Consider the following 21,352-nt stretch of genomic DNA (forward strand, 5'->3'; position numbering starts at 1 on the left):
ACGAAGCCAAAATTAGGGGTTTGGAAGCCAAATTGATATGATTGATTTTGGGAGGTCAAAATAATTTTTTACCAACAGCATGTGGTGATAGATCTGAATGGGGTCAGAATAAGGGGTATAAAAGGTTTGACCTTATAGAAAACCGGCACAAAGCAAAAGTTTCTTGACATGTGTTCAGAAAAAAGTGATCATTTTATTAATAAGGAGCAATAGTCACATAATTCACAACTCCTCCACCAAATATTTAAAATTTATTACAATTGATTTTGTATCCGTAGTGCCACGATGTGAGTTAAAAAGAAGGCAAGTGTGGCAGATTACATTGGACAAAAAACTCAAAGGTTTAAAAAATGAAAAATTTAATCAAACTGGGTGGTTCCCTGGCATCAAGTAGCTTGAGGGAATTTGACTAGACTGAATTCACATAGGAGGAAAAAAATAGAATATTAACTAGTTTGAGTATAGCCTTCATTTCCAAGGAAAGCAATTATCCAACCTGATTTTTATACTTTGGGGTTGAGAGAGTCAATAGCTTGCCTTTTGGAGCTTATGAGGAAGGAAAACAATCTCTACATTACTCTTAAGAGAAGGGAGGCAAATGTTTTTATTCTCCACATAGACCGTAAAGGACATATTTACTTTTTGTAAGTCTTGCAACTCATTCCTAGATAAGCAAATGGTAGCTGTTGCTTTTGTCATATGACTAGGATGAAAGTGTGGATAAGATGCAAGTGCCTTTTTCAAGGAGAGAAGAGAAGTACACTCAGAGGATATAAATGTATTTGGGGGGCTAAGTATGTGTGTGAATTGTTTTGTTTGTATGTAGTTCATCATATAAATGCCAAAGATTCTCTGCACATTTTGTATTACTAAAATATATTTATAAAAGTTCTTGCCTCTGTGCTTCTTTTTGGTGATGAGGTGGCCCTGGCTTCCTGAAGGTCCTGCCAGTGAAGCACATGCATGCTCAGGAAAACTGGGAGGACTTCATATAGTCCTGTAACCAAACCAAACCAAAACAAAAAAATCAAACAAAAAAACCAAACCCAAAACTGTATCTTTTGTCTGTGATGAATAAAGGTTCTTCACCAACAGGGTGGCCACCAAGTACTGGAGTTTTTGGCTGTGGCAACCACCAAATAACATCAATTTTCTTTTTAAAGAAAATAGCTTTCGATTGAAAGCTTTATTTAATTTGTTATTTTTATATAACTTTATGGTTTTTAAGGAAAATTCTCTAGGATAAATAGATCATTTTCTGAAAACTTGTGTATGTGAAATATGGTTTTATAAATGATGCCAACTTTTCATTTTACCTCTTTACAGTCAAAAGATGGATGGCACTCAAACAACTTGATTTTTTAGGAATCCCACAATTCTGGGGATCAGGTTTGGCTGAACACAATGGAAAAAGGTAAAATAGAATCAACTTACTTGTCAACCCTTGTCACTGAGTTTCCATGACTCCAGGTTCCATCTTTAGCCCAAATCAGCCATCTTAACTGAAGTCAGTTCTTGTTTTGAGGATCAAGAAAAGAGAGAATGATAGTTGCTGTTAAGAGACTATATTCTGTAGTTTCTATTAAGAAATAAGCTAAAGTACTTGACTTGCTCATCATGCATATATGCAAATGAGCCTAGAATTATATTATTGATTAAGTTCAGCATCACACAGGGATATATATTTACTATTTTTGCTTGTGCATATATATCCTATAAAGTTCTAGTGATCTAATTTCATCACCATTCTTGTCTGTTAAGTCAGAAAGATTTGTCTTTCAATTCTTTAAATAGATGGTTTTATATATCCACTCTCTTGGCTCTCTCTTTTGTGTCTTTTCTTACAGCTATAGATTCATGGTTATGGAAAGACTAGGAATGGACTTACAGAAGATCTTTGTCCAGAGAGGCAGGTTTCAGAGACAAACTGTCCTGCAATTGGGTGTGCGAATGGTGAGTTGGAGTGGCTTTTCTCATATGCTACAGACTCAGGATATTTATTTGTTACAAAATACAGATCTTTAGTCTTTGCAAAATTATCGGGGAAGGAAATCTTTCCTGCCCTAGAAATGTCAGTCATTGACGTAGAGGCCATTTTGGTGTAATTGATAACAGTGGGCTCTCTAAGTGACAGAATGTGCTGTGTTTGGCACTAAAAACTCAATTAGGCATGGGGTCTACAGCCTGATTTTTTTCCTCACAGCTTTGTTTTTGCATGTCAGAACAAGCCTGCATGGCTGTAAGAATTCTCTCCTTTTTGTCATATGTTTATAACAATGCAAATTACTGCATAAGATAATATTTTATATATTATGCATGTGACGGTATGGGGTTCTATAAAGTTTTTATTGCCATGAGTTTGGGATGAAAGCAATAATTAGTTGTGGCAATGAGTTACACAGACTTTGCCAAACAAGAGGCAATGAAATCTTAATAGCACCCCTGCACACATTTTGTTTATGCCACATATTTGTCTTATCTTGTTTGCTGTTCGTTGGTTCAGTGTTTTTTTTTTTTTGTTGTTGTTGTTTTTTTTCTTTCTTATTTTAAGTACAATGAGCCTGGTTCTGCTACCCACAGTGGGACAGGAATGGAAGCTACAGATGAATGCCTTCTGTGACTTTCTACAGGGAAGGAGAAAATGCACATGGGCAAAGGGCTTTGTTCCTAGCTTCCTGCAGCCTGGTTTGGAGATCAAGCCTTGGCTGGGGAGCTGCTGAGGGCCCTGCTGCAGTGACTCTGTCACTGATTGTTCTGACTCCTTTACCTTCTATCTCCTTGCTGAGTCATCTGACTTTCTGACCCTGTCCCACCCCAAAGGAAAGAATGTTTAAAAAACAAAAATAAAAACTTGCTTTTTTTAGCTAATGGGCAGCCTGGAGCCATGTGTGTTGCTGAATGCAGAAAAAGGGGCGAGAAGATTTCCTTCCTTTATTGTCCCCTCCCCCCAAAGAAAGCATTTTGGCAAACGATGATGGGTAACCTCTGTTACTTTGAAAGGGTATGAATTCTAGAAGAGATTCCCCAAGGTATTGGTGATAAGAAGGATGATTTTGAAATAGGACATTTTTTTTCACATGTTTATAGGACAAGGAACTTACTTGTATTGAAAGTTGATTTTCAAAAATGTTGGTTTGTCAAGTTGAATCCTAAATAGGAGGCAATATAAACTTCATTTATCTACTTTATTTCACAGTTGGATGTGTTGGAATATATACATGAAAATGAATATGTGCATGGTGATATTAAAGCAGCAAATCTACTCCTGGGCTACAGAAATCCCCATCAGGTAAATACAACAGCAAGTTTGGAACTTTGGCAGCATGGAGGACCCTAACTTGAGCCCCTTCAAATTAAACTCTAATCCCAAAGAGTTGACAATGTTAAAATAAAGATAGGCACATAATGATGGAGATATATAATGCTCTTTGTCATTATAGAGTAGTGGAAAATTTGGAGAATGATGAGGAATCAAGAATTAGTACAGTGAAAACTCACTGCCTTGGACAGATCTGTCATATAATTGTAATTAGGTTATCAGTTGATGTATCTTTAAAGGAATGAAGAAAGCTTTCATGCTGCTCAGATATTCAGCCGTGCCTTTGTAGTACTCCATTTCACTAAATTCACATTTATTTGGGTGTCTTAAAAGTAGTTTGAGAATTGAATCCTTTTTTAGTCTTATTCCTAGGACTAGCTTTTGAAGGAGAGTGCATCAGTAATTTTAAGTAGTTGTGATGGTGATTTACTTATAATATATTATACTCTCAGGTGCTCATTCTAAAATTGAGAATTCGTAGTAATGCAAAACAGAAGTTCTGTTTCACATCACATATGTCCATGGTTACGAGAAAATCTGATGTAGTGAAGAATCTGGATTACAGAACATTTTCCAACCAATCCAATTTTATTACTTTCAAGTACATAACTGTGAGTAGGCTAACAAAGTTTGCATTAAGTTTTCCTTAGGGAATAGACTTTAATGAGTAGATCAGAATAATTTATGCTACTCCAACATTTAAAGTTACTTGAAAATTATCAGTTCTTTAAAAAATTTCATCAGGAATTTGGTATATTTTAAAATTTTCACTTTCTATGAAAAAATAAGGCATTGGTAAACAAAGGTAAAGCTAAGTCCATCCGTGTCTGGGATGTAAGAAATTGAAATCATGGCATCCTACTTCCATCAATTTTAATGTATATATTTGTGGAATTAATTTGCCCAGACTTTTTACTTATTATTGTGAATTCCTGGAAGTTAGCCATGAGTCTTGATATGTTTATTTTTATATATATCTTTTCTCATTTTTCCCCCCCAGTTGAAAAAACACTCCCTCCTCTTTGTCCCAATCTGTCTATCTGTTAAGGGCTGGTGAACCCTCCCCCCCTCTTTTTCCCTCCAGCCTTTCTTGACAACTCAAGGCCAAGCTGCCCTGACTTCCTCTAAGTTTATGTGGCATTTATTCTCCACTACATACACACTTTGGGTCCAAATTCTGTTGTGTTATTGTCCTGATGTGCACATTGCTTCTTTTCTCCATTAGATTGAGGCCAGACACCAGGACCTCTTGTGTCCCTAGAGTATGTAGCCTCAGAAACACTCAATAAATACTTGTTTTATTGATAAATTTGACTTGGGGGGGGGGGGGAACTGCAAGTGTCTTTAAATGGTATTGAGCATATTGTTTTCTTTCTGAAATAATACGTCCTCTCCATAGATGGTAATGTGGCATATGTGAGAGGCATTGGGCTAAGCACTTGACAGATATTATCTCATCTGATACTCATCCTTCAGAATTGGTGCTCTTATTATCCCTGTTTTATAGTTAGGAAAACTGAGGCAAACAGAGTTAAGTGATTTGCCTAACTAGTAAGTGTCTGAGGCCATATTTGAACACAGCTCCTCCTGAACCCTTATTCTCTGTACCATTTAGCTGTCTTACACCTATGAGAATTTTTTTTTTTTTAATGATTATCCACAAGTACCCTGAGACTTTAATATCCATGGCCTGCTTTCATACTGTTAAGAAAGTTAAGGAGCTTAAAGTTAGAAAGTTCCTAGAGATTTGGGAAAAGTAATTGTAGCACCTGACCTGTATCTGGTGGCAACCTGTTAGCTTTAAGATTCCCTGGGATAGCAGTGAGGTAAGGTCATAAGCCTCATTAAAGCTGCTTGTTCACTATATGCAAGAGGGAATTCCAACACAATCCATTTATCGGTCACAGGCTTCTAAGCCTGAGAGTGGCCATGTGTTTGCAGGACTCTTCGATGATATGCACTTAAGCTTCATTTTACGATAAAACATTTTTACCACTATGTTTTCTTTATTGAGAACAGGTAAAAAACAAAACAAAACTAATGTCTGGGTAGCAGACAGAGCCCCACTTACATTGGAAAACTTTGGGGCAATTTGTTATAGAGAATAGCATGTTGGTGCAGTATTATTTATATGTGGGATGTAGAAGAAAACCTTATTATAAAGTACTTAAGCATTGCACAAATTTGATTTTGTTACTGGTCGAATCATGGCCCTTGTGTACACAGTGGGTATATAGTACATCACAGTGTTTAACCAAAGAGTCCCATAACATCTTTGTCCTTCAACTAGCTTTTTAACAAGGCTCTGTTGTATTTTTTAAATTGAGAAAAGATGATGTTAGAAATTTTTCTTTTAAATAATACTTATTTAGATATTTAATCAGTTATTTTTTTTATTTTTTTTTTACTACTTTCTGTTAACTGAGGCTGCCTTCATTGGATTACTCCTTCTACTAGTATGCTTATTTAGAGTATTTTAGTAATATGTCCATTTTGAAATAGAATAGCTTTCTGTTCACCTGGTATACAATTTGTTTATTCTGCAGAGGCTTTTGTTGTTGTTGTTGTTGTTGTTGTTATATACTGATTTGTCAGCTTTATTCATCAATAAAGTTGGTGTGAAACTTTATAATGATTGATATATATATATATATATATATATATATATATATATATATATATATATATCTCCTATGTCAGCAATGCCTTTTAATCATAATCTATTTTATTAGAATGCTTTGGAAGATTTAATTAATTAGAATTTGTTTGGAAATCTAATTGATAATATAGGAAGATAGATTTTAAGATTATAAGGGTGGTCTTTCATATCCAAATATTTCACTGTATAGTTCAGAAATCCAAAGCCCAGAATGGAAAAGCATTTCACTTGCCCAAGGCACACAGTAAGTGAGTAACATAGTTGGTTAATGCTGATTCTCTTAGTTTGAGTACAGTGCTTTTTCTTCTATATGACTTTGCCTCCAAAAACCATTTTATCTTGTTTTCCATGCCTCAGTGATTGTGTTTCTCACTGATTGTGTTCATTGGTCATGATGGTGAGATTTTGCTTATTATTCTGTGTTACATTTTCAGCTTGGTGGCCCAATAGATAAAATATAGGACTTTGAATCAGGAAAACCTGAGTTCATATCTGGTTCTAGACATTTAGTAGTTGTGTGATCCTCACCAATTTCTGGCTACCTCAGTTTCTTCAATTTATAAAGCTGAAAAAATAATAGCATCTACCTCCAAGTTGTTATGAGGATCAAATAAGAATGTGTAAAGTGCTTGGTAAATCTTAAAGTGCTATATAAATGCTAGCTATTATTTTTATGCTATTATTAGCATTTATTATTTAATTTGTATATTGATTTGAAAGTGTGAAAGGTTGCCGATTTCATTTTTAAAAAGCAGACAATTATATTGACAACCTGAGCACTTTTTTGAGGAGTGGGAAAGAGGGAAAAAAGAATGAAAGGACACAAAACGTAGTAATTATAAAAATTTAGGAGCTACTATCTCCATTTTAAAAATTAATCTTTTGTGAATCATATTTTTTTATGTTAATCTTCAGAATTATGGCTTAATGCAAGACCGTCAGAATTGTTAAAGGTACAACATTGATCCTAAGAAGATAATTTTATTTGATTTATCTTTTTTCTGCTTTTCCTCTCCTCTTCTGACCCTAATACAGCAGATTTGAATTTCTTTTCTTTTTCCCATTCTGATCTACCTTCTCCCCCACTCCCCCCAATCTGTTCCTTCCAAGATATTGTTCATTATAACAAAGACATTTTTTTCTCTTATGCTAGATTGAATTTTTTCCAGTGATATTTTCTCTTTTAAATATGAAAAGTTAATTTTGTGCCATGAAATTTGAACATTTCCAGAATTCTGGGCATAGAAACTGTAGAGTAAAGGGAAACATTTTACTCTTAAATGGTGGTATAAAAAGACTAGATTAATATATGTAATAAATTTCTTTCATGGTTAATTATGTGGTATTAGAATTTTTTGAATATAGGCTTCAGGAGAGATCATGATATGGTATATAGAAAACTAGCATTGAAGTAAGGAAGTCCTGAAGTCCAATCTTACCTCTAACACATAGTGTATATTTCAGTGCTCTAAGGTAGAGAAAGTGCTCAGTTGGCTTTGATAGCACAACTATTATAGTTCTTGATACATAATATGATAAATGCTTGTATGAACTAGCCATTCACATCACTGAAATCACAGTCCAGTCCATTTTTCCCTTCCAGTTGCCAAAGTCACATTTCCCAATTTTAAATGTCCTGTCTTTATCCTTATAGTAATGCTTCATAGTGCCTAGCTTGAACCACAGTAGATTTGTATTGGCCTAATGAATTGGATTATAATTTGGATAGATCTGAAAATACAGGAAACATGTAGCTTCTCTGGTAGAGCAAAATCCATCCCATGCTTGAGAAATAATGCAAAGTAACCATGATTCTACAGAAATACAGTTTAGTGGCTTTGGGGCTCATCTCCTTCATTTAGCATTTTAGGGAGGTAGCACTTGATTATTGCTAAGGTCCCCATTGAGTTCTAAAGTCATGGGATCTTTTTATTTGTTTGCTATTGGTTAGTAGTTACAAACTAGAAATCTCCAAAGGCTATTTGGTACAGATCATCAAGTGAGCAGACTTAGAGTGATGTTGTCCAGTCATATAGAACTCAAAAGAGTTTAGCATGCATTCTATTTGTTAACTGTTAGCCAGTAAAGTGGGAGGTAAACCAATCAAATTTATTCAATTCAATTAAGCATTTATTCAACACATGCTCTGAGCCTGTTACTGTGTGAGGCACTGGGGACACATACACAGATAAAAATGGAATAGTTCTCGCCCTTTAAAAGCTTTTATTCTATTGCCGATATACAGTATGAACTTAGTGAGTGGAAGGTATTTTGAAGGGGGAGCAAAAGAGAAATAACAACTTTGAAGGATCAAGAAAGTCTCTAGTAAAGTTGGTGGAACATGAGTTAAGTGCTGAAGAAGGCCAGGAATTCATTCTAAAGGGCAGAGGTGAGGAATGGTGTATATTCCAGATATGAGAGATAGCCTGTGCTAAGGAAGAGGGGAGATGGAATGAGAAATTTGAGGACCAAGTATGAGATCAATTTGAATGGCATATATGAGGTTGAAAGGGAAGAAATATGAAATGTCTAAGAGTGTGAGCCAGATTGAGGAGGACTTTAAAAATGCTAGATGGAAGAGTTGACATTTTTTCCTGGAGGCAATAGAGAACCACTAAATATTTGTGAACAGGAGTGACATGGTCAGATCTGTGTATATAAGTTCAGATTCTACATCTAAAGCTATTTGCAAGTTCTAGATAATCTTGTAGGAGGAGGACACAGGCTGCTTAACTATCTTAATTACTTAACCACCTGTCTGAATATTTTGTAGCCAAGAACTCAGATGTCATCTTTAAAATGTAATGGGAGGTACATTGTTGGTGGAACTGTGAATACATCCAGCCATTCTGGAGAGCAATTCGGAATTATGCTCAAAAAGTTATCAAACTGTGCATACCCTTTGATCCAGCAGTGTTACTACTGGGCTTATATCCCAAAGAGATCATAAAGAAGGGAAAGGGACATGTATGTGCACGAATGTTTGTGGCAGCCCTTTTCATAGTGGCCTAGAAACTGGAAACTGAGTAGATGCCCATCAATTGGAGAATGGCTGAATAAATTGTGGTATATGAATATTATTGTTCTGTAAGAAATGACCAGCAGGTTGATTTCAGAAAGGCCTGGAGAGACTTACATGAACTGATGCTGAGTGAGATGAGCAGAACCAGGAGATCATTATATACTTCAACAACAATACTATGTGATGATCAATCCTGATGGGCCTGGCCATCTTCAGCAATGAGATGAACCAAATCAGTTCTAATGAAGCAGTAATGAACTGAACCAGCTACACCCAGCAAAAGAACTCTGGTGACTAAGAATTATTACATTGAAATCCCAATCTCTATATTTTTGACTGCCTGCATTTTTTATTTCCTTCACAGGCTAATTATACACTATTTCAGAGTCCGATTCTTTTGTACAGCAAAATAACAGTTTGGGCATGTATACTTATTTTGTATTTAATTTATATTATAATATAGTTAACATGTATTGGTCATCCTGCCATCTGGGGGAGGGGGTGGGGGGAAGAAGGGGAAAAATTGGAACAAAAGGTTTGGCAGTTGTCAATGCTGTAAAATTACCCATGCATATAACTTGTAAATAAAAAGCTATTAAAATTTTAAAAAAAAATGTAATGGGAGGTAGTGCTGCCCCAATGATTCAAAAATTGTCTATGTTGTTTGATTTAAAGAAAATAAGTACTTCTTCCACCTCAAAACGATTTCTCCCACCTTTGCCTATAATTCATTTTTTTTGTTCTAAGATTTTTCTTTTAAAATGTAAACACCCTAAGAAACATTTTAAGTCTTTAACACTTAATTAATTAATTATCAATAAGTTTATTAGATACATACCTAGGTTATTTAGAATTTTTGGATTGGAAGAATAGGGACAGAGGAGGAACATAAGAAGTTCTGCAAAGGAGAAAAGTCTATCTACCAAGGAAAGAGTAGTGTTTATTTTGCAACTTGGCTTACTTTGAGAACTAATAAGGTGAGAGTTGAGAAGCCATTTGCACAAGGCTTCAGTGTAATTTGGTCTCCCTCATTTGCATTGTGCTGTCCTTCATAGAGTCAATTCAAGATTATTCTGAAGCTAATTATATTAATAATAATTATTATTATATTAGTTTATGCCTAACTCAGGGCCAGGAAAAAAATGAAAATTAATTTCTATAAAAGTCTTTATAAAAGACTTATAGGGCTAAATAAATTTGGTATTATTTTCTGAAATAAAGTTTGGGGAATTTGTAGTTTCAACTATACTTTTTCAATCATCATGATTTTCAACCATGAAACTGCTTAAAGAGTCAGCTATGTGATGGAGTTCATGGAGTGCTGGACTTGAAATCTTGAAGAGTGGAGTTCAAATCCTGGCTCAAATACTCATTAGATGTTCACTACTAGACAATCATTTAAGCAAAAGAATGGAAGGGAGTAAGTATGTACTATGTGTCAGGCATTGTGCTAAGTGCTTTTTACAAATTTCTCTTTTGTTCCCTTCAACCCCATGTGAGATTAGTGCTGTTATTACCTCCATTTTACAATTAAGGAAACTGAGGCAAAAAGACTTGCCCAGGTTCCCAAAGCTGAGGCTAGGTTTGAAGTCAGGTCTATGATTCTAGGCTCAAGATTCTCTCCATTGTGCCATTAAATGCTTCTTTTGCCTCCAGTTTAATCAATTAAAATGGTGATGATAGTACCTTCTTCACAGCATTACTGTGAGAATCAAATGAGATAATAAATGTAAAATACTACACAAACATTAAAGTTCTTTAGAAATTCTAGCTGTTATTTTTTAATAGTTTTCTGTGATACATAACACTTCGAGGACTAGGGAACAGAAATAAATACCTAAGAACAGTTGACAAGGTGAAAACTTGACATAAAGATAATTTAATATGTTTGGTCCTACCCATGCATGATATTAGTGGAAATGGTCCTTTTAATAAATTATCTACTTCAAATAACAACAAAAATAGCCCTCCAAATTGTATTATAAGTTTTACAAAATGCTTGCTTTCTGAAGCCAAAGAATATAATATAATGTGTAAGTTACCCAACAGGGCCAGTATTTTGTAAGAAGTGAGTGATTAACTCTTTATTTAATCCATAGTTATTCTTTGAGTGCCCGTTACATTTTTTTTTCTTTTTCTTTTTCTTTTTTTAACTTTTTATTGACAGAACCCATGCCTGGGTAATTTTTTACAACATTATCCCTTGCACTCACTTCTGTTCCGATTTTTCCCCTTCCTCCCTCCACCCCCCACCCCCTCAGATGGCAAGCAGTCCTATACATGTTAAATAGGTTACAGTAGATCTTAGATACAATATACGTGCGCAGAATGAAACAGTTCTCTTGTTGCTCAGGGAGAATTGGATTTAGAAGGTATAAATAACCTGGGACCATTACATTTCATTGGCAAATATCAGTTCGGACTTCTTTAAGATCTGAGTACTCCCATCTGACTGAAAAATTTGTCCAGTCTGATCCATTGAGAACTTGTTGACAATAACTTGTTTGGCAGCAACTAGCATTCCTGAATTCCCAATCACAGCCTAGGCCAGTATGACTAAATCAAACTACCTAGAAAGAATGAAGAGCAATGGAAAGGATTCAGAACTTTAAACTTTGAATTTGGAGTCCTAGGAACTGAGTGTAAATATCTCTTCTGCCACATAATAATTCTGTGGACCACTCACTGAATTTTCCTGGGCCTCAATTTTGTCATTCAAATATTGAGAGTTGGATCAGATGACCTATAAGGGCTCTTCCAGCCCTAGACTTAATTCCCTGGAAGAGGGATATAACTTCTGTATGTACTAGGAATCCTTTTGGCAGTTTGATAAAACCTATGATCCCTTTACAGAATAATGGTTTTTACCACACAAAATAATATATCTAGGATTACAGATTATTGAAAAACAATCAAAATATTTTAAAAAGAAAATTAAAGAAAAACCAAGATCACAGATACTAGGTTAAGAAACCCCTTTAAGAAGTCCAGGTCATATAAACTAAAGAGTGGTAGCTGGTAACAGCTGCCTGAGAGAAATCCTGGCTTCATGAGCATCAGGGGGCACTCCGTAAAGAGCTCCAGAGCTGTTCCCAGGACAGAACAATGAATATCCCCATAAACAGCTCAGATGCTAACAGCTGCATGTTGGTTAAACCCAGCCATATATTTTGAAAACCCTTTAAAATATATTTTTACAGAGAAAATATTCCTACAGTAAAGTCAAATTGAATCAGCAAATATTATTTGGCACCTACTCTAAGTTGTTGTAGGTACTTGTAATGTCCATGTATACGTCCTACATATAAGTGATTTCTCAGTACTAAGTTCACATTTGCTTTAGCTGAAAAGACAAAAGGTAGATGTAAACCAGGTTGTCTTTCCTACTGATTTATTCCCATGAAAAGCCCCGCCCCTTCTGTTTTGTTTTTTGTTTTTGTTTTTAATCCAGCTGGAATTTAGGGAGATGAGATACCGGAAATACTCTGTCCCATAAGAACTGTTTAAAAGGGGGAAGGGAAATAAAATTTATTAGGTACCTACTGTGGGCAGCTAAATGGCATTGTGGATGGAGTACCAGATATGTAGTCACAAAGACCTGAGTTCAAATCTAATCTTAGATTTTTACTGGCTATGTGAGTCTGGGCACATTAACCTGTTTTTCTCAGTTTCCTTATCAGTAAAATGAGCTGGAGAGGAAGATGATAAACCACTCTAGTTTCTTTGCCAAGAAAACCCCAAATGGGCTCACTAAGAGTCAGATATACCTAAACAATAACCATACCCAGGTATTGTGCCCAGGTATTGTGTTAATCACTACACAAACATGTCATTTGATTGTCCCAGCTACAGTAGGAGGCAGGTGCAATTATTATCTCTTTTTAGCATTTAAGGAATCAGAGGCAAAGATTAAATGACTTCCCCAGAGTCAAACATCTTAGTGTCTAAGGCTGGATTTGAATTCAGGTCTTGTGATTTTTGACCCAATGCTGTATCTTGAGTCACCAGCTGCCTAGGTGGCTTTGCCTAATGGCAAGGTAACAATAAAGAATGATCCCCAAAATGTATTTAGTAAATGAATTTGCCCTTGGGAAAGAAGCTCCCTAAAATCCTGGGGATTATAGTACATGGAATCATGTTAGGGTTTCATCTGTGATAAAGTATGGCAGGTTGGGGAACTGAAATCATTTTATGGAATCAAATGCAGACAGTATCAGGGAAACCCGAAGACTCCCACTGTTCTGATTCAAGGACTTAATTCATTAGAGTGAAGTATGCTGTAGAGTGAAGGAACTGTGTATACTCTAGGTGAATGGTCTAGAAGTGGATTAATCAGGGAACTGATTAAAAAGTGCATGTCTTATTCATGAGAAAATAGTATATTATGTGAAGGTGTGTGTGTGTGTGTATGTGTGTGTGTGTGTGTGTGTGTGTGTTCATGTTTTTGTGTTTTAGGTCCTATTTCTCAATGAATCAAAAATCAAGTCTACAAGGATTAATTGTCTACTATGTGCATATGACCTATGCACAGGGGATACAAAAAAATGGCAAAAACACCCTTCCTTTCAAGAAGTTCACCACCTAATGAAGGAAGTGACATGTAAATAACTATGTTGATATTAAGAAACAATAAATAGGATAATAAGAGGGAAGGAATGCCAGGTATGAGGGCAAGCCAGGGAAAATGCCCAGAGTTGGAAGGTGAAGCAGGGAACAGCAGGAAGGCCAGTGTCATTGGGTCATGGAATAAATGGGAAAGGGTAATGTGGAGCAAAGAGGAGTAAGGTATAAAATAGGAAGGTAGAGGGAATGGGTTATGAAGGGCTTTAAAGTCAAACAAAGAATTATATTTTTGATCCTGGAGGTAATAGGGTACCACTGATTTTTATAGGCAGATAGTAAGGATCTGCAGCAGGGTGTGACTGTGTTAGGATCAAAGGGGATGTACATGAAAGATGTTATTACTGGAGTAGTTGATTATGAAATCAGAAAACAAGTATGGGAAAAACAAAACAAAACAACCTTCCTGGTCTTGGAACAAGTTACCTTTATAGTGAACAAGTATTGTGGGCTTTCTGTGATTTGTTGAAAGATAACTAAGCTATCTATCAACAACAAAAATGTTCTAACCTGTGCTCATAAATGAAAACTGAAGTTGAAGACCAGTTAACATCTTATGATGTACTTATTTTTATCAGTGATTTGGGAAAGAAATATACTTGCATTCCATTTTTGCTACTTTCATTATTGGCCAGCCAGTTGGAGCAATAAGTTCTGCGAATACTGTTTAGTAATGACTAGAATAGCATGAGTTAAGAAGATAAATCTGGTGTATCCATGATAGTACACATAGCAGTTAACAGGTGTGAATGGCTTTTGGGAACATAAACTTGCTGCTTATTCATTCTATGCTTCATTCCCTTTCTGCTATATAGTGATTTTCATTAATAAGTTAGCATTTAGTTTATTGTGATGATTTTCATATTGCAGTGTCTCAATGAAGGAATAGGAAAATATTATGACCTACTCCAATAAGATAATTATTGTAACAAGATAAACGTTAGCTTTTTAATGAAAACCACTGGAGTTGCTGAATAAGATGATCTTCCCTTTCTAAAGTTTTTTAAGTGTTTTCTAAATTGCCTGTTTTAAAAGAGATTCATGAATAGTGAATATCTTTTTCCACCAGCCCAATTCCCATCAGTCTCTGATAATCAGGATAAGAACTTAACTGGCACACTTCTGTTTCTAGGAGGGTGTGCTAATTAAGAGGATTTGATTATAGGAAAAAAGTCTAGATTAAGATCAGATATTAGCTGATATGATCTTGCCATGTGCATGGGTGACACCTTGGTGGAGAATTTTTTAAGGCTTCATTTTGCTGTACTGAGGCAAATGCTTTTTGGAAGCCAATAAACAGTAGATTAAGTGACATCTTATATTCTTTATACTTATATCATTTTTATGACTACTGTCTTTTTCATTTTTCTCAGAGATTGCTTAAAAGTTGTAACCAAAAATGACTTTGCATAATAATACTCTGATTCTTGGTCATTTTATTGCTTTCTAATACTCTTTTCTTACAATAATAGTTTTTAATCATCAAAATATATGGAAAGATAGTTTTCAACATTCACTCTTTGTGTTCCAATTTTTTCTCCATTTCTCCCCCCCTAGCTTCTCTCTTAAACAGCAAGTAATCCAATATAGGTTAAACAGGCAATTCTTCTAAATATATTTCCACATTTATCATGCTGTCCAAGACAAATCAGAACAAAAAATAAGAAAGGGAAAAAAAAAAAAAACAAATGTGAAAATACTGTGTTGTAGTCAATCTCCATAGTCTTCTATCTGGATTGCAGATGGCTCTCTCCATCATAAATCTATTGGAATTGGCCTGAATCAAGTCTATGAAGAGCCAAGTCCATCACAGTTGATCACATAATCTTGTTGTTGCTGTGTACAATGTTTTTTTTTTTTGTTTGTTTGTTTCTACTCATTTCACTTAGGATCTTAAGCGAGGTATAAAGCAGGTTGATTGATGTATGGTCACCAAAAGTATACACCATTGTCATTGCTGTAGTCTACCTCATGGTACAAATGGAAAGATTCCCTAAATTCCTAGCAGTGAATTTTCTAGATGTATCTATTTGGGGATAATGTGACAATTGCTTCAAACTCTAAAGTACTCCAGGACTTCCTTAGCAAATAAATGGCCACTTAGAACTTGTGTATAAATCTGTACAAAGTGAAAGACTTTATACAAGATAAATCTGTACAAAGTGATAGACTTAGCTGATGAACAAGGAGTATGGATTAGACGTCCTTAAAGTCCCTACTAAAATCCTATCTCCTACAGAAAGCCTTCCCTAACTTTTTAAATTCTAACTCTTTCTCTCTGTTAATTATTTCCTAATAGCTAATAAAGTTGTTTGCATATTATTTCCCCCGTTACATTGCTGCAAGAACTTTAGAATTTTAGAATTAGATTGGACAAGAACTTTCTTTTGTCTCTTTCTATATACCGAACTACTGAACACAGTACCTGGCACATTGGTTGATTGGTTTTTGTCCTTCCTTCTTGAAGAGAACCATAATGACATCACTATATTGGGGTCATACCACAGTGTGTTCAGCTTTGGCTAATCAGACCAGTATGAGTTCAGAAGGCTGTAGCACAGGTTCAGTTCCAATTGCATTATGGAGATAGCTAAATTTGTGCGTTTCACGTTTCTTTTGAGCTACTACAATTCTGCTTTTATCATAGACCTATGTCAGTGTCTCCCATCTCTCACAATCAATTCCAGAGTTCTTTAGTGAGACCTTGAGAATGTGCTTCTCTCACTTTTTTGCTCTCCATGTGAGCTCTTGCCTTATGTTATTTCTCTGTAAAATAGTCTTTTAAGCAAACATACATTTTACATTTGAGCAAGATGGCCAGCCCATCAGAGTTGTGCTGTTGGTGCAAAATTTGAATGCCTGACAGTTCAGTTCAAGAAAGGACCTCAGTGTCCAGAACTGTATCTTGCCTGATGATCTTCAGAGTCTTCCTAAGACAATTCAAATTCCAGTTTCTTGGCAAGGCACGGATATGCTGTTCATGTTTCACAGAAATGCAGCAATGAAATCAGTACAACTCTGTAGACCTTCAGCTTGGTAGTCATTTTATACTTCTCCCACACTTCCCTTTGGAGCCTCCCAAGTAATGAGCTAGCTCTGGTAATACATGTTTCAACCTTATTATCTATGTATCCATCCCTAGAAAGTATATTGCCAAGATATGTAAGCTAATTTACAGAATATTCAGAATTTCTCCATGTGTTGTAAGTTATAGTTCCATGTATTAATGGTTTAGGGCTGGCTGGTGGAGGACCTATGTTTTCTTGGTGTTAATTGTTAGGCCAAAATTAGTACATGCAGCAAGGAAGCAATCCATACTTTATTGTTTTTCAGAATGCAGTCATCTGTTGAGAAAAAGTCACATATCAACAATTAGAAGGTGCATAATAGATGTTTATTGAATTATTGAATGGTCCAGATTCAAGAGGGCTAGTAATAATGATTGCTCTTAAGCCTGACGTTGCAACTAATTCCAGTTCCAATTGTGTGATATTCTAAATCATGTCTCCATATTTTCCATGAGAATGATATGAAATACTTTACTGAAAGCTTTGTGCATGCCCTTCTGTAAATCTTTGATGTGGCTTATATACCAATGGCTATTCCTCTTTCCTAGTTTGTTTGATATTGTTTGAATAATGGTGAAACATGTATCCATTTATTGGTTTATCTTTCACTCTCAACACATTTCACTTTCTTTTTTGCTCAATTTTTTCTTAGATAATATCCTTTACACTATCTCTGTTGGGAAATTCTTATTTATTAATATATTGTCTATTTTTATCTATTGTGTGCTCATTGGGTGAAATTTAAAAAGATTTAACAATATATTACCACATATTGTTAAATAACAAATCAATGGTAGGACTTATTTAAAAAATAAAAATGTATTATTTACTTATTTAAAATAGTCTTTTTAAAAAATTGAGTTCCAAATTCTCTTCCTCTAGCACCCATTTAGAACACAAACAGTATAATGTCAGGTAAACATGGGAAATCATACAAAAATATTTCTTAGTATTATCCATGTCACCAAAAAAAGACCAAAAAAAAGTGAAAAAATTATATTTTAGTTTACACTCAGAGTTCATTAGTTCCCCTTCTGGAGTTTAATAGTTGTTTTTTTTTTTTTTTTCCCCATCATGGTGCCTTCAAAATTGTCTTGGATCATTGTACTGATCAGAGTAGTTCACTGTTTCACAGTTGAGATCTTCATTATGGTATTATTCATTATAGAATTGGTCACTTCACTCATATAGATTCCTCATTCATATAGGTCTTCTTAGGCATTTTTTAAAAGAATCATTCCCTTCATCATTTCTTTTACAAAATAGTATTCCATCACAAATTTACATCATAACTTGTTCAACCATTTCCCAACTGATGGACATCTTCATTTTCAGTTCTTTGCTATCACAAAAAAAGAGCTACCATAAATATTTTTGTAAATAAAAGTCTTTTTCCCTTTTCTCTGATGTAGCTTTAGTGGTGGTATTGCTGGGTCAAAGGACATGCACAATTTATAGGCCTTTGAGCATAGTTCCAAATTGTTTTCCAGAATGGTTGGACCAGTTCACAGTTCTACCAGTGATGCATCAGTGTCCCAGTTTTTCTATGTCCACTCCAGCATTTGTCATATTCCTTTTCTGTCATGTTTATCTGTTAGCTATGAGGTGGTACATGAGGTGGTACTCTGATTGTACAAATTAAATACAAATTAGATACAAATTAAAATAATTTGTATTTCTTTAATCAATAGTGGTTTTGAGCATTTTCCCACATGACTATAGATACCTTTGATTTCTTCTGAAAACTGCCAGTTCATATTCTGTAACTATTGATTGAGAATGACTCTTATTTTTATAAATTTGATTCTATTCCCTATATATTTAAAAAAGAGGTCTTTCTTAAAGAAATTTGATGTAATTTTAAAAACGTATGTGGTATCTTTTATATTGTTTATGGTATCTTTTAGTAAATTGTAGTTTCCCTGATTTTCTCTTTTAATTGTCTGATTTTGCTTTTCCGTTGTCTGAGATTATTGTTGCTACCCTTCCCATTTTAAACTCAACTAAAGAAGTATAATAGATCCTGCTCCAGACCTTTATTTTAATTCTTTGTTTGTTTGTGTCTTTCTGTTTCAAGTGTGCTTCTTGTAGACAATATATTGGTGGACTAGCCCATGTCTAACTTGGCCTGACCTGCAGCTTAAGACATTCCTGCTCTTTCTCTTTGATGGTTCATGAAGAGATAGGGAAGAGGGCGGATGAAAAAGATAATTGTAGAGCTAATTTTCTTGAGAACATGGAGGGGGATGAGATCAGAGAAACATGTAGAGGTTGATCTTAGCAAGGAAAATGGATACCTTATTATCAGAGAGTGGAGGAAAGGAATAGTGTTGAGGATGATATCAAGGGGTTTTGAGAAGAAGATAAGGAGAAAAGAGGGAACTCAGAAAATGGCTCCAGTTTTCTTAGCTGAGAGAGGAGAAGGATGGGGAAATATGAGAGCCTTGAGGAGAAAAGTTAATTTTCAAAATAGTTTTGGAAACAATTAGGGTGGAATAAAAATACTGCCTTATTGCACTGAGCACCTAATTGAAATTTGATATTATGAGCATAGTTGTCTGAAGCTCTGTTCATTTATCATGAATAAGAGCAGAAAAAGAAGATGATGGGGATGATTCAGTGCTAGAGTTTGTGATAAGGATAGAGAGCAGTGTGGAATCGAATTGGTTAAATATAAAATGGAGAGTGCAAATGAAGGAAAGTAAAATTAGAACAGGAGGTAATGCCTGAGGGTTGGAGAGGATTCAATAAAGATACCAGGTTTGGAGAGGGGTAAGGTGTACATTGAAATGGAATAATAGTTTGATAATGGTCTGTTAGAGAAATATAAGAGTTTTTGTTAAAGGAAGTGAAAGTTTGTAGGTAATAGTGATATCTAAAATGATATCTAAAATGTTAATATTATGTGCCGTTTCTATTTCTCAATATTTTCACAAGGATAAAATTATATATACATAGATATGCATTTATGGAGGTGTATACATATATTTGTGTGGTATATAAATACTTAGTATATGTTTGTTCCCTAGATGAGTTACTGGTCCTTTGATTTCATCAATGGAGAAACTCTTTTCGTAAATTTTATCAGTATAGACTATTAACTCAGAGTGTTTGAAAGGTGAATGGAGGCACTTACAAGTAAAATAATTTCCTCAGGATTACCCAGCTATTATATGTCAGAAATAAGACTTGAGCTCAGGTCTATCTGACTCTAAAGTGCTTCTTTATTCACTGTGTCAAGCTGACTTTTAAAAGTACATGTGTGAGTATGTCTGCATATTTATACAAATTCTTATAAAGGATCTTTTTAAGGAAACCTTTGAATAAATAATAAAATAATAAATGCAAAAAATATTCAAATAATTTTAAATGATATGTAAATATAAAAGGTAACATGAGTCCATCTTGAGCCTTCCTCAAGGAGGGAGTTGCTGCCTGTGAAATATTTACTTAAACTAATTTTCATAGGCTGCTCACCCTTATTATTTTAACTGCATACAAGTTCAGATGCCTACCTTTCATCTTGTACCCCTCCTATCCCCCCAAAATGGAACATTTTGATATAAAATCCTATTGATGAAATTCTAGAGATAAGAAGAAAAGATTTCTTTTTTTTTTTAATTTTAATAGCCAATTGCCAAAGCTCTTGTCCCAATTTTTCCCCTCTTTCCCTCTACCCCCTCCCCCAGATGGCAGGATGACCAATAGATGTTAAATATATTAAAAGAAAAATTAGATACACAGTAAGTATACGTAACCAAACCATTATTTTGCTGTACAAAAAGTCGGACTTTGAAATACTGTACAATTAGCCTGTGAAGGAAATCAAAAATGCAGGTGGGCAAAAATATAGGGATTGGGAATTTAATGTAATGGTTTTTAGTCATCTCCCAGAGTTATTTCACTGGGCGTAGCTGGTTCAGTTCATTACTGCTCGATTGGAACTGATTTGGTTCATCTCATTGCTGAGGATGTCCAGGTCCATCAGAAGAAGAAAAGATTTCTTGAAAGAATTTCCTGAAACAACCAAAATAGATGCTCAGAGAACTCACCAAATAACTTGAGATTTTCTTTGAAGATATGTATAAAAGATAATGCAATGGTGATGAATACAAAAACCTGATTCTACATTGTAACAGTAGTGCCCACAAGAGTAGGCACCAAAGTTCAGAATGAGTCAGTGCTTGAAAGGAAGGCTAAAGACCACCAAAAGGATTGATTTTTTGGTTGTTGTGTTTAGCTAAGCTAGGTAGAAAGAAAAAAAAATCATGTAATAGAATGATAGAGTTGCTGTTTGGATAGTTACATCACCATGGTATGGTGATGGCTGACAACAGAGAATGTTAAATCTTATTTTCTTTCTGTTTTCTTTGCCAATGAGAATAATTTGTGGAAAGGGTAGAAAAATAATGGTTAGTAGAACATTGATACCCAATACAAATGGAAGAAAATTTATTTACTCCTCCTCCTGAATTCAAATCAGATTGTTTTGGAATGCACTCTTGAATGTGATTGCTGAGATACTATTAGTGATATCTGAGAGAGAAAGAGAAGATTGGTTGATATATAGTAGTACTGAAGACAGAGTTATATCTGTGTTTTTTGTTTTTTGTTTTTTGTTTTTTTTCTTAAAGGGAAGAGTTTCCAAATTATTGCCAAGTGAG

The 21,352-nt window shown here is 34.9% G+C and overlaps 1 protein-coding gene across 5 annotated transcripts in view; it reads left to right on the forward strand.

Moving 5' to 3' along the window:
* Positions 1-21,352, forward strand: part of VRK2 (VRK serine/threonine kinase 2) — a 90,954-nt gene that overhangs the window by 30,899 nt on the left and 38,703 nt on the right. For all 5 annotated transcript variants that reach the window (XM_003758264.4, XM_012540202.3, XM_031950508.1 and 2 more), the window contains 3 exons: positions 1,327-1,414; positions 1,848-1,953; positions 3,197-3,289. In XM_003758264.4, coding sequence (XP_003758312.1) covers positions 1,327-1,414; positions 1,848-1,953; positions 3,197-3,289 — 287 coding nt within the window. The remainder of the gene's footprint in view (positions 1-1,326; positions 1,415-1,847; positions 1,954-3,196; positions 3,290-21,352) is intronic.

The sequence above is a fragment of the Sarcophilus harrisii genome, chromosome 2 (genome assembly GCF_902635505.1).
Source record: "Sarcophilus harrisii chromosome 2, mSarHar1.11, whole genome shotgun sequence".
NCBI classification, from domain to species: Eukaryota; Metazoa; Chordata; class Mammalia; order Dasyuromorphia; family Dasyuridae; genus Sarcophilus; species Sarcophilus harrisii.